This window comes from Venturia canescens, chromosome 5, assembly GCF_019457755.1.
Source record: "Venturia canescens isolate UGA chromosome 5, ASM1945775v1, whole genome shotgun sequence".
Classification (NCBI taxonomy): Eukaryota; Metazoa; Arthropoda; class Insecta; order Hymenoptera; family Ichneumonidae; genus Venturia; species Venturia canescens.
Genome location: NC_057425.1, coordinates 7617202 through 7629594, shown reverse-complemented (window position 1 = coordinate 7629594; position 12393 = coordinate 7617202). Strand labels below are relative to the sequence as shown.

Sequence of the window (12393 nt, the reverse complement as noted above, 5' to 3'; positions counted from 1 at the left end):
CTCGAATCGTCGAGGTATCGGCGTCGTCCGCATTGCAATTCAGAAAAAATCGGTCGAAAAATTGAGCGTTGATCAAACTCGCTGAACCCATCGAATGAGCGAAACATTTTCAGAAGGCTCGAATTCACTGTCGAATTCACGTTAAATAAAATAGCTTCAATCGTAAATGCGCAAAAAAGATGCACCCGTGGAAGAGATTCGAGGAATGCCGGATCGTGGACGACTCGTATCATATTTATAGGAGAAACTCAAGATATTTCGTGTACGAGTATAGTAAACTTAGCCGGGTATGATCGGCGAGCTTATGCTCGAGAGAACACACCGTTACGTGACTCCACAAGCGCGTATCTGCAGTGCAGCTCTTTCCCACATTTATAAATCTTCGGGAACGCAATACAGACAATCGTGTACATAAATATACGTATACACGTGTATGAAATGTATCACGATGTATTTGTGGATACGTTTGTTCATGCTTTTGTAAGGAAACAACGTCACGCGATCAGGTTGAAGAGACACGGTGCAAAGACGTGCCTCTCTCGAAAAATCTGCTCTATCTCAGCTCTCTGTTATTTTGAATTTTCGTACTAACACGTCCTGTGGACCTGCGTTCTCTTAATCGGGAATACTTCACAGGAATGTCATTACTTTGGTTTACCTTTTTTTTTTCATTCGTAATAAAATGATGGTAAAAAAGAATTGATCGTTTGTTTCCCAAATGATTGAATTTTGTATGAAAATAATTGATAAAAAAGCAACGAATTTTGTCATAATTGCGAGGAGAACCGTTGAATAATTCTCACTTTTTTCGTCACTTTTGTCCACGTCGATTCTTTTCGTCGCTCGTTCGGTGGAACGAGTGAATGCAAATGGCGCGAAAACCCATTAGAAAAAGGTTCGATGACAAAAATAGTGAATTTCACTGGGAAAATTGTGATCACAGTGACGAAAAATTCGCGATTTTTTGGGGCACTGAAATAAAATATTTTCGTGGTATTAATTGATTTTCAAAATATTTCAAAGTATTGTTTCCCGAAGGAAAGGATTTTATTGCAGCAACTAAAAAAATAAATTAAAAAAAGGATCATTTGCTTTTGGAAGAAAATGTGAATTTTCGTAACTGGAATTTTGGTAGAAGCGAAATAAATATTGAAAACGGTCTTTGTACCTGTTCGTATTTTTCAAGCTCTTGATGGTAAATCTGCCTGATTTGAGCGAGTTTTGCCCGATAGTCGGAGTGCTCGATAGCGTTGTCGGGCTGACCGGGAGGGCCGGCCGCCGAAGCAGCCGATGCCGATGCGGCTGCACCAGCGCCACCCCCTTTCTCGGGACCCGCGACACCCTCGGCGATCAACATATTGTCCAATCTCATCAGCTGTGGGTCGGGCGGCTCTTCTTCTTGGGTGTTGCGAAGCGAGAGCACTGTAATGACCGAAAGGAAAAGAAAAACGTCAGTGATATACGTAAAAGGGGAATTCAATGGGGAATCGTTAATCGCTGGTCATTTTTTACTGAGCGAATTCGTCAATAACGATTCGTCGAATAAACTCGTACTGGAAATTAATGAAAATATTTCAACGTCTGAAAATATAGAAATAATGAAATATTATTATTTTATTAAATCTCTGGAATGGATCGGAGAAAAGTAAAAATGTTTTGAAATTCAAAAGGTAAATGGCTTTTCAAAAATGACAAAATGGCGGCCATTTTTCTAAAAACTTCGAAAAAGCACGTTTTTTCATCGTTTTCTGCAAAAAAAAAATAGTTCCGCTCAAAATTTTAAAACTCGTATGATTTGCGCCGTAGCTATAATCGTAATGAACACGTGATAAGATTTCCGTAAGGATCGCTCGAGTAGTTTCGGAGATTTTATCAACGAGCTGTCGAAAAACGTAATTTTGAGAAAAAACGCGTTTAAACGAAGACAGGTACGCGGGAGGACCGCACTGGGCGGTGCTCATTAGCGCGCTCAGACAGCCAAGTGTAAACGTCGCTCAAAAGTACACTTGGACTGCTCAGGTTATTATAAAATTTGAGTATCATACTTTTAAAAATGTATTCTCAGAGAAAATGGAATAAAAAAAATCGTTTTTTTGAAAATTCTAATTACAGCAGACCCCCCCTTAATGATCGAGAAAATGCGTAAATCGAAAAGAACGGATAAAACCCGAAAGGGAGGGAAAGCCCAGCGACGTGGGGTCGTTGAATGACTTTTGGCCTGTTTCACTTCCACTCGATTGTAACGTTGGGTATATAAAAAAGTGAATATCCTCCTTTCTTCATCTATTTCCATCTTTCTTACTGGTTGGTGAGCGAAAAAGCTGTTTTTATTGTACTTTTACGGGGCGTGATGGAACTGGATGACCCATAAAAGCCCGGAGGGTTTGAGTCCTCGGGCGTCTCTCGTTTTCGGCGTCTACACCCGATACATAGACGATAGAATCGCGATTCGCACTCGCTCTGCCGCCGCGTCTCTGTTTTCGTGCCTCGAGCTTTTGCCATTCGACGATTCTCCGTGAGCGTTTATATGCAATTTCCAGCTTCAGGACCGTCGGAACTTTAGATCGTGCGAACTGCCGTTACGAATTGTCTCCGTAAATTTCGTCAAGTCCTTTTTCCCCTGTTTTTTTTGTCTCCACTCGAACGACGAGGTCGGAAAAAACTGTGCGATCGAAAGAGTTCGCTCCGTGCCTCCCGACGCTCTCCTAAATGAGGGACTTTGCATCACGAGAGCGTGAAACGTATGCACGTCGCCGAGCGCGAAGATTAGCGCGCCGGGGCTGGAGCTCGAGAGGCTAAATGAAAAGGAAAGTAGCGACAGGGGGTTGGAAGTTGGAACACCGCACCCCCGGGAACGTCAAAGTGAAAGGGTGCGAGCTCGGAGCTAAAGAAGCTCCGAGCCTGAGAATAATGCTGGAAAGAGAAAGAAAGGCAGGGGTTCGCGAGCGGAAAAAATATTCTTCGAGTACGTACTCCAAGTTTCATGCTCCATTAGATCTCGATTTAAAACTCCGCCGCGTCAAATCTTTTCATTAGCGAGCATTCAATATTCTTTTGTAGATACTCCGTTCGTTATTCTTATTCAAACGAAGAAACAACTGTAAAGTCACACTCCCCCCGGCCCTCTTCGCTTTCTCTCCCCTCATTTCTCCTCGCATTCCGTATTTTTCACACCTTCCGGCGACGGACGAGGATACGATGAGGCTCCGCAGGGAAAACAGGCCCCGGACGTTACCAAAGTTAACTCCTCCTTTGTCCTCGAATTTTCAGCCGAATAAAAACGCCCGGCGCAACAGCGCGAATGGATATGTACGCATCTGAATAAATTAGGAAAGAAACAGTGCTCCTACGAATATACCTGCGGAGACCTGCGAGTGCGGAGGGCTCTGGGGGAAAGAAGTTTTGAAAAGCCCTCGCACCTCTGCCAGGGATAGACTTTTCATTAAAGTTGAAAAATTCATGAAAATTAATGTCGAGAAAATTGCGGCGAGCTCTAATATCCTCGTCGTTCGTCCCCGAAAGTTTCCTCGAAAAATGAGGTTCCCCTGAAATTCACGAGGATGAAAATCAAACTGGACTGAGAAAGAAAAATTGTTGGTTCGATAGCAATCTCGATGTTACTGGACGACGAGTTTTCTTCGGTTAACTACAATGTTTTCGGGGAGAACGAACCTGCGCTTTGACGTGAAACTATTTTATTCGTTTAAGGAGTTTCGGTACAGAAGTCTAAATATCAAGAAATTGATCAAACTTGGTAATAATGTTCTTCAACATCAAGTGCGAAAACACAAATTTTTTCCTATACCTATTCATATGGAAACACTGTGCTTATGCGCGTGAACTTTAGTGATCAATTACTCGATAACTGTGTAGAAGAAAAATCTTAAAAAATTTGTATTCTCAAATTTGGCACTAAAGAATATGTTCACCAAATTTTATAAAATTCTGAACTTTTTGAAATTTTTTATGTTTTTAGCATGGTTTAATCGCCTGTACCGAAACTCCTTAAGGAAGTTGAGGCTGTACAGTCTTTTTTACCCAAAAATTATGACCTGTACCTTTCAAAAGTTAGGCCAGCTTGCAGTTGGGCAATGTTGCATACGCACTTTAAAGAAAAGTTGGGGAAAAAAGACGAAAAACTGGTGGGAGCTCAGACTATTATTAATACATATAATCTCAGCAAATCTCCTGATAAATCTGAAAAAAATTGACATTATCCGGCAAGCCTTGCTCAAGTTGCCCAAAAAATTTCATATTTTTAGCATCATTTTTAACGGAGATATCGCCGAATGTGTCTCGACTTCCATAAGGTTATACATGTTAATTTGGCCCAAATTGTTATTGATTTTTCTCAGCAATAACGACGCTCCTAAACTGTATGAAAATTCAACTGATTTTTTTTTTACACTTCACTTTATAAGATGCAATCGCGGTTTAAAAGCGATGAGATCATTTTCGTTCTAATGCCTCAACTTCCTTAATCATGTTTAACCTTGTGACGGTCGTAAATTTCATTGGCACCCCGTAATGCCGCATTTCGTTGTCCGAAAATGACTTTTTTAGGTGATTGAAACGAGGAGCCAAAGATATGAAATGTGTATTATCGGATAATCGTGAATCGATGATTCGTGCGGTGCGTATTCTCGCAGGGGGTGCAGAGTTTGCGTTCGCAGAATGCTCGACACCCAATAATCCAGTCATTAGATCTCAAGGGGGTTTCATTTGAAGCGAGGGACGAATGGAAGAAACGGGAGAACGGGGAGAGCGCGGCGTGTGTCTGTTCTGGGACAGAGAAGGGTCCTCGTTCGTTGCTTTCAAGCGGAAAAGAGCGGCAGAGGGAGGGAGTAAGTAAATGAAATAAAAAGCGAGAGGAAGAGAGAGCGGGGGAGGTGCCGAGGAGCGTGTACGCCGGGGCGCGCACAGAGCCTCTCGGGGGGTCCTTACAAGCGCGTAAACTCAGTTTTACTAGCATTTAACATTTTACGACTGAGACGGTCTGCCCGTCGACTGTATACGAGCACGAATTCACGTCCGTGTGCTAAACTCTCCATACTCAAACTCGCGAACACCCTAGACACGAGTTTATCGATCCCCCTGGCAGACGAAAGGCCCTAACTCGCAACGAACTTTCAGCGTTTCGTTGGAACCACCGCGCCATTCGGTTCTTCAGGGAACGAAGCCTCGAACCGTCGAGACATGTGGCTTCAAGTGTGACAGCCTCATTTAACATTTTATAGACGAATTTCTAGCTCGTACTAGTTATTACGAGAATTAACAATTGCGCGAAGATCCTGTAGAACATCCATGCAATGATTCTCATGAATTATTACGCTTCGCGCCACTCGAGGACGAGAGTGAATGAAATTCTCGTGGAGATGCTTAAAACAACAAGTGCTGGGATCAGCCCGTGTCGCGTGGGCGATTAGCGATCATAATTGATCGAAGACTGACCATTTTTTTGTGGAATAAACGAGAAATGCCTCGGGAACGAAAAATGAGTAACGCGATAAATCGGTTCACAAAGGCACGCAATTCAAGTCAAGGCTGCAGTTCATGCACGAAACGATTTTCTTAAGAAAATCTTGGGATTTACACAGCGTTTAAATGGGTGGTCGACTGACGCGCGTATCAAATTTTAAGTCCGTCTTATTAGTTATTTGGATAAACGTGTTTATAAATATGCTGGATAAAAATACGCAGGATTGTGCACGAAATTGGTAATCACATTTGCTTATTTCGGCATTTTGTTTCTTCCTGGCTTGGCCCATTCCTGCCATAGCCTTCTGTCTTTTTCGCACGACTGTATTTTTTGGTGGCGCAAATTGGGGCACTCGAAATTTCGACCGATTCCTAACCTCAGAGAAGTCGCGGTTACACAGAAAAAGCTCCTGCTTCAACGATTTTTCAAACTTCTGTCGTTAATATCTCTTTCAAGCATATTCGGTAACCTTTTATTTCTATCGTCGTTATTGGTTCCTTAAATTTTTTTCTATCCATCAGACAGTTTGTATCAGGAATTCAGAATATTTGGTACATGAAACTTTAGTAAGCTCCCGTGTAAATTTTACGATTTTTCAAGTTTCGATTCTCCACCAAATGTTGGACAACTGGACCTGAAATTTCGCCAATCTATTCGCACGCACTTTCACTTTGCTGCAATTTAAAATCAGTTATTTGTAGAATATTCGTGAAAGGAATGCCTTAATACTGTTTCCTTGATCCACTTCCCCTCGTGTTTTCCCTTTCCATTCTCTAAAGCGATCTTTGACATAAAAAAGTTTCGAGTTCAATCAGTGATGGATTCTCGATTAACGCGAGTGACTTGTAATTTCATTAGCGATGAGGTAAATTGAAAAAATGTATTTACAATTTCTAATTAATAACTCTGATATTAATTTATAGTCTTGAGTGATATCTTCAATCATGAAGTGAAAATCGACCCAATTTAGGCAGCCATAAAATACGATCCTACGGACCTGATCTACCTTAAAGTTTGGAATTGAGAGAAACTCATTCGTTTGGAAGCAGATTGCAGTTTCGGGGCTTTTATGAATTTTATTTTTCTTCCATTAAGAGTTCGGCTCTAAGCTCCGCCGTCTCGTTCCCCCCTCCGGTAGGTTTAATGATTCCGAAATATTCAGCCCCGTCTCACCAGGCGATGCTGTATTCGGCAGCACGCTCGCCGAGAATAATTTGAATCCTACAGAAAGAGAAAACGAGGAGGATAAATGGCAGGCGAGTCACGGTGGCGAGAGAGAAAGAGCTCAATCGAGCTGGATATTCTCGAAGCGAGGAAGTCGCGCCCGGCGAGAGCAGAGAAGAGAAACGGGGGGCACGAGATACACAGGGCGGCAAAGCTGTGGTGGATGCTCGGCTCTCGTATTGATCTAAACGGGGAGAACCGTGAGAGCAATTAAGATAAAGGACAGTAACAAAGGGTTGTCGGGCCTGTCGAGAATTTTCAGTCCTCCGAACACAGAATGCGTGCGCGCGAGAAAGAGTACGCGATGAGGACGAGGGAGAAAGAGAGATCGAGAAATAACGGATACGGGAAGGGTGAGCTTGAGCCAGCCTGCTGGGGAAAGGCCAAATTTAAAGGAACGCAAGGGAGATAACGCGATAAAGTGAGACAAGAGGATAAAACGTATGGCTCGACATCCTACACGTAAAAGTACGTGCATGCAGCTCCGATGTGTGTCCGCGCCGCTACTGGCTGATCCAACAGGAACGTCAAACAACGTTAGTCTCCAGGAAACGACGGGTCAGCCGTTGCTTGTCGGATTGCTCCCTGTCGCGAGTGATTCTCGAGAAAAACGCTCCGACGATTCGGAAAAGGGAACTGCGCTTTTCCGTGCGCATGTATTCGCTCATGGAAACGACGCTGAAGTTTGCGACGTTGGAGTCCAACGAAATGGAGGATAACAAATACTTTTTTAATTCATCGATTTTTATTTCACGAACGGGGCTTGAAAAATGATTGCAAATTCAAGGGGGAACAAAATTCGAGGTTCACTGGAATAATTCGAGAGTTTTTTGCATCATTCCGTTGTCACACGGGCATTTATCGAAGTGTAGAAATCGATTCTGGCGAAAAATCGAATCGAGTGAGAAGAAAGGCGTGACTTTTGAGGAATTTTGAAAAATCCTGTATCGGCGTGTAAACGGGGATGATGGGGCGAGTGGAAAAGAGGGCAGAAAGTCGGGAGCAGAAAATTTTGAAGCATTAATCACACGAGGAGTCGGGAGTACTTGGTCGTGGTAAATTGGAAAGTTTAGCCAACTTAACTTCTGCATTATTAACAATGCCGGGGGCTCACACGGCGAGAGATATAGAACCGCAGAGCTTAAAGCTTGCGCATCCCCTGCGGTGTCTCTGCCTACCCTGCTCGCAACCCTTTTTATCTTCAATCCACAACGTTCGCGTACACACGACGATGAGAACGGTTTCGATCCAACTTTCGGCGACTGTACGAAAGGCAAATAAATCTCGCTTTGCAACGCTGAATATACGGCTTTCGGAAAAATCGAATGAGAAGATAAAGCTCTCATCATTGGTGCATTCGTCGAAACGAGTTAAAACGATTTCAATTCAATTAAATTTAAACTTAAATTTATTTAGTTTATCATTATATATCGCAACGGTACGCCCAATGGCGTCGCTCTCCGGTACGCGTGATTTCGAGAGCAGCTTAAAATTTAGGAGCAGGCATGAAAGAGATTTCATTGTGGCAATAACCAATGATATAATTAATCATTTTTTATTTTAAGGTTTATGTCGTTGGAGCTTGCTTTTCCAGGGTCACTACGTCTGTACTCGAAGCGAGAGCTCATTCAAGAATGAGCTCCAGACAAAGGATCACAAAATAACTCGTTCCAAAAGTAACTCAAATTTGAATTGGCCCAGAGATATCATCTCGAACGAGAGTTTTGTCTCTACATTCACGGATTGGTCAGTCGACGTGGCCTTAAGGAGGTTGAAGCGTATCTTATGTTAAAACTATTTTACAACTTTGCACATAAAAATTTTTAAAACAGAAAGCTTAAGACAGTATTAAACTTCTGGCGGGATATGCCGATGATTCACCCTCGTGAAATTGAGACATTTATTGTCGAAGTTTGCAATTTTTTTTAAGCTTCATAAGAGCCCGTGTTTAACCTTGTCATTGTTCAACAATTAATATCTCGATTAGCAGGCGGTGAAACCTCTCCAAATTTTTCACACATAATTAAGCGCCGTTCAAGAAGATTCACGTAAATTTTCAATTCGTTAATTTGGAATAATAAAATCTAAGGTATTTTTCGTATCATGTCCTATACATATCGCTTCAACTTCCTTAACGTTGATTTCCATTGCTCTTGTGATAGATAATTATTTAATTAAGAAAAATAAATGTTTTTGATTAACAAAATTAGCTTTCTTCCTTTTCTTACAAAAATCAATCAAAAATTTATATTTTATAACGTTGATTTCATGAATTTTGAGATCAAAGAAATCTTCGATAAGTGTATAGTTTCTATTTTATGTTGAAGAAGGGGGTTGACGTTTCAAAATATAGAATATATAATATAGTATAATATATATTATTAATATCAATATAAATTAATATTAATATAAAAATATTAAATTACAAATAAATTAAATTGAAAAAAAATGTTTAATTTAAAAAAACAAGTTGAAAAAAAAAACAAAAAAAAACAATCCACTCAAATCGGACAACGAATTTTTCAACACACTTTTTACGATCGAAGACGATCGTATCTACGGAGTGTATACGTCGTGTAATCACACGAAAAGAATTGTAAAGTAAATTTTACGTTGAAATTCATGGTGAATGTTGTCGCGATAAAGTAGAACGTATGGGAAAGCGTGGAGCGTGGGTAAAACAGGCGGGGGGGAATACGAGAATTTTTAGCGTGACAGGTGAAATGGCTGCGAGGGGAATTTTCAGCGTATATTCTGGCAAAAATTACTCGTGACCCTTGGCAAAATAAAAATACATATTAACCTCGGTATTGAAATTCCGGTGAAGAAAAGTGTTGCTGCGACCGTGAACGAAACGCGGGGACTGAATATTTTTCGTAATCTTTATATAATCCAACAAGAAAATTCTGTTTTTTCGTGTCGCATCAAGAACCCCGATTTTGTTGAAAACCATTTTTTTCTTAATGGAAAAACGTTCTACGTCACGAACCCATAATTACATTTTTCTTTCGTTTCGAAAATAAACTCTCGTTTTCTCGAGGTCTTTTTCCCCTTTATTTCATGGCAAATCAGGGGGTTGCGTGACGAGAGGCGAAAGCAAACGAGGGATAAGAAGGTTTTTCGTAAAAAGCACACGCAACACGGAAATCTCGCTGGCTTTTTTCGAGGGTTTGCGAAACTCGTGTACGCAGGGGTCGAGGAAGGTAAATTATGGACTATAAAAAATCCAGGATTCAGAGGCCTCCCCAGGGCCGGGGGACGGAGGGGGACCGCGGATATCGACACCCCGGCGAATAATAATATCGAAAGGCGTCGGGGTAGCGAGAGCACATTGTGGGTGACGTATACACGCGGGAAAAAGGAGTGGAAAACCTCTCCACTGATTTACGACGTCGAGATATCCGATGTTCGCGATGACGCGCCGATCTCATACGCGCTCGAACTCAACGTGCTCGACGCGCGGCGCGTTTGACAAGGGATTTCACTAAATAGATCCTTAAGAACTCATGACCATAGAAAAAATAAAAATTCGCAGATGATAATGAAGAGAAAAAGGTCAGAACGAGAGACGGAAAAAAACGAATTTTGAAAGAACGAAAGATGATCGAATCGCGACATTTTCTTGCGAAAGGAGCGCAAGATATTTCATCTAATTTTCCACCATAAATCACGAGTTTCGGAAGAGAAAAAAAGTCGAATATTTTTCGTTAAGGTACGAGGCAATCAGTCACCGGACTAATCCGTGTTATGTGCAAGCACCCCTCGAGGACTATTCCGGGCGATTGGTATCGCGTAAATAGTCTTGAGGGTTGATACCAGTGCGCCCTGGATTTTTCCACGAGGGATTCCGGCCGGGCAAGGGGCCTGAGAGGGCAAGTACGAAACAGGGAAAACAAGGGACGGAAGCAGCTCAAGATCGTGGAAGATTCGAACCCCGGCGTCGAAGACCCACGAGCAGCAGAACGAAAAAGCTTCGGGGTGCCTTTCGAAAACGCATGTGCGCGCCCCAAACCGTGCGGAGGGGAGGACCGGCTGTTGCTGCCAGCGAATAAAATTTTACGGCCGCGAAATCGTCCAATAATTGTTACGGCTCGCTTTGATCGCGTAAAACACGTCGTAAATGTCAAACCGCCCTTTCTCCAGTCAATCCACTCTTCCCTCCCTTCTCCTTCCTTTCTCTTTCTCATCCGCGCAATATTTATATGTCCGTACATCAATATATTGTCTGTTAAGCAACCGAGGGAGGGCTTTCCGATCGGATTGCCAATTACCTACGTGCGTTTATAATACGAGTGTTTATATACATTGGCTTTATTTACAAGCGTCGCTTTCGTCAACCCCGGAATTACTCGGCATTATCGAGGCCCGCTCAATCCTTCATTTCCCGTACGCTCCTCCGCGCAATATCTTCTGCCTGCTTTAACGCCGCCTCTCACACTCTGCTTCTGTCATCAGCTCCAAAATCAATGGCCTTTGAATGGACCACCCTAACCCTGTCCGGAGTGAAGCGTTCCTGCTGGCAAATGTCAATTAGCCCGAGTCATAACTCGAAAATCACTCCGCGCATTACTATTGGAGGGCGTTTATTACTTTTCAACGATTACAAATACGATAAACTCGGAGCTGAAATCCTCTTTTGCGCCGCGCACGTATCGCAGTGTCGCGAGTCCAATTAATCGAAACGCTGCGCTTCGTTACGAAATTTACGAGCTTTTTCATGAAGTTTTATCGAAGCGGCGCGCGTGATCGCAATTCTTTAACTTCATTTTTATTCTAAACGTGCACGAGCCCGCGCGTGTATGGAGTAAAATAACGTGAGGAGCATCCCACGCAAAAGTGCATTCGTGAACCAAATTACGGTGAGCTTTCATCGAGTTTAATCGACAGTATTAATTTGGAGCTCGGTTTGGAGTCAGTAGATATTCGTCAAGGTTTTTAACATTTTTATCATCTACTTTGAGCGGAGCAAGGAAACCAAAAGTCTGGAGAGCCAAATGAGAGTTTGATCGATTGATTTCTTCACGATTGAGGTCTCACCTGATTCGTATACTTTTCGTTCAAATTTCCTTCTCATTTCCGTCGTTTTTATTATAAATACTCCGAGTTTCTTGGAGCAGAATTTTGCCATACGATTCTTTCGACCCGAAGCTACGTTATCAGCAATTTCTTCGACGCAGCCTCGCTCATTTACGAGTTTCATTTTTCCTATGTTCTCTACACTGAGAGCAAAGGACCAAAGGTTCAATCGACCAAGTGGTTTCGTGAAACACGTCGAATGTTAAGGGGTCTACGGTAATTAGATGGACAAAAAAAGACCATTTTCACGAATTTTTTTGACCGGTATAAATTATAAATACGAATATAAAAAGTGTTTGGCCTGAAAAATACACTCTTGAAATACAGAAAAAATTTTTTTATATTTATTTTACGCAGTTTTCGTACGGAAAAATGGGGGAGAAGACAGGTCCAAAAAAAGATGGGTTTGCACTGTTGATAAAATCTCTAGAATGGATGATCGGAGAAAAATAAAAATTGTTTTAGATTCAAAAGGCAAATGGATATGCGCGTGTCATACGAATTTCGATTTTTTCAAAAATGACAAAGTGGCGGCCATTTTTTCTAAAAACTATGAAAAAGCACGTTTTTTTAATCGTCTTTTGTGAAAAAAAAAAATAGTTCTCGAAATTTCA

General features: G+C 41.9%; 1 protein-coding gene across 4 annotated transcripts in view; it reads right to left on the bottom strand.

Annotated features, from left to right (window-relative positions):
• Positions 1–12393, bottom strand: part of exd (extradenticle) — a 52858-nt gene that overhangs the window by 14453 nt on the left and 26012 nt on the right. For all 4 annotated transcript variants that reach the window (XM_043420511.1, XM_043420512.1, XM_043420514.1 and 1 more), the window contains exon 3: positions 1169–1422. In XM_043420511.1, the coding sequence (XP_043276446.1) occupies positions 1169–1422 (254 nt within the window). The remainder of the gene's footprint in view (positions 1–1168; positions 1423–12393) is intronic.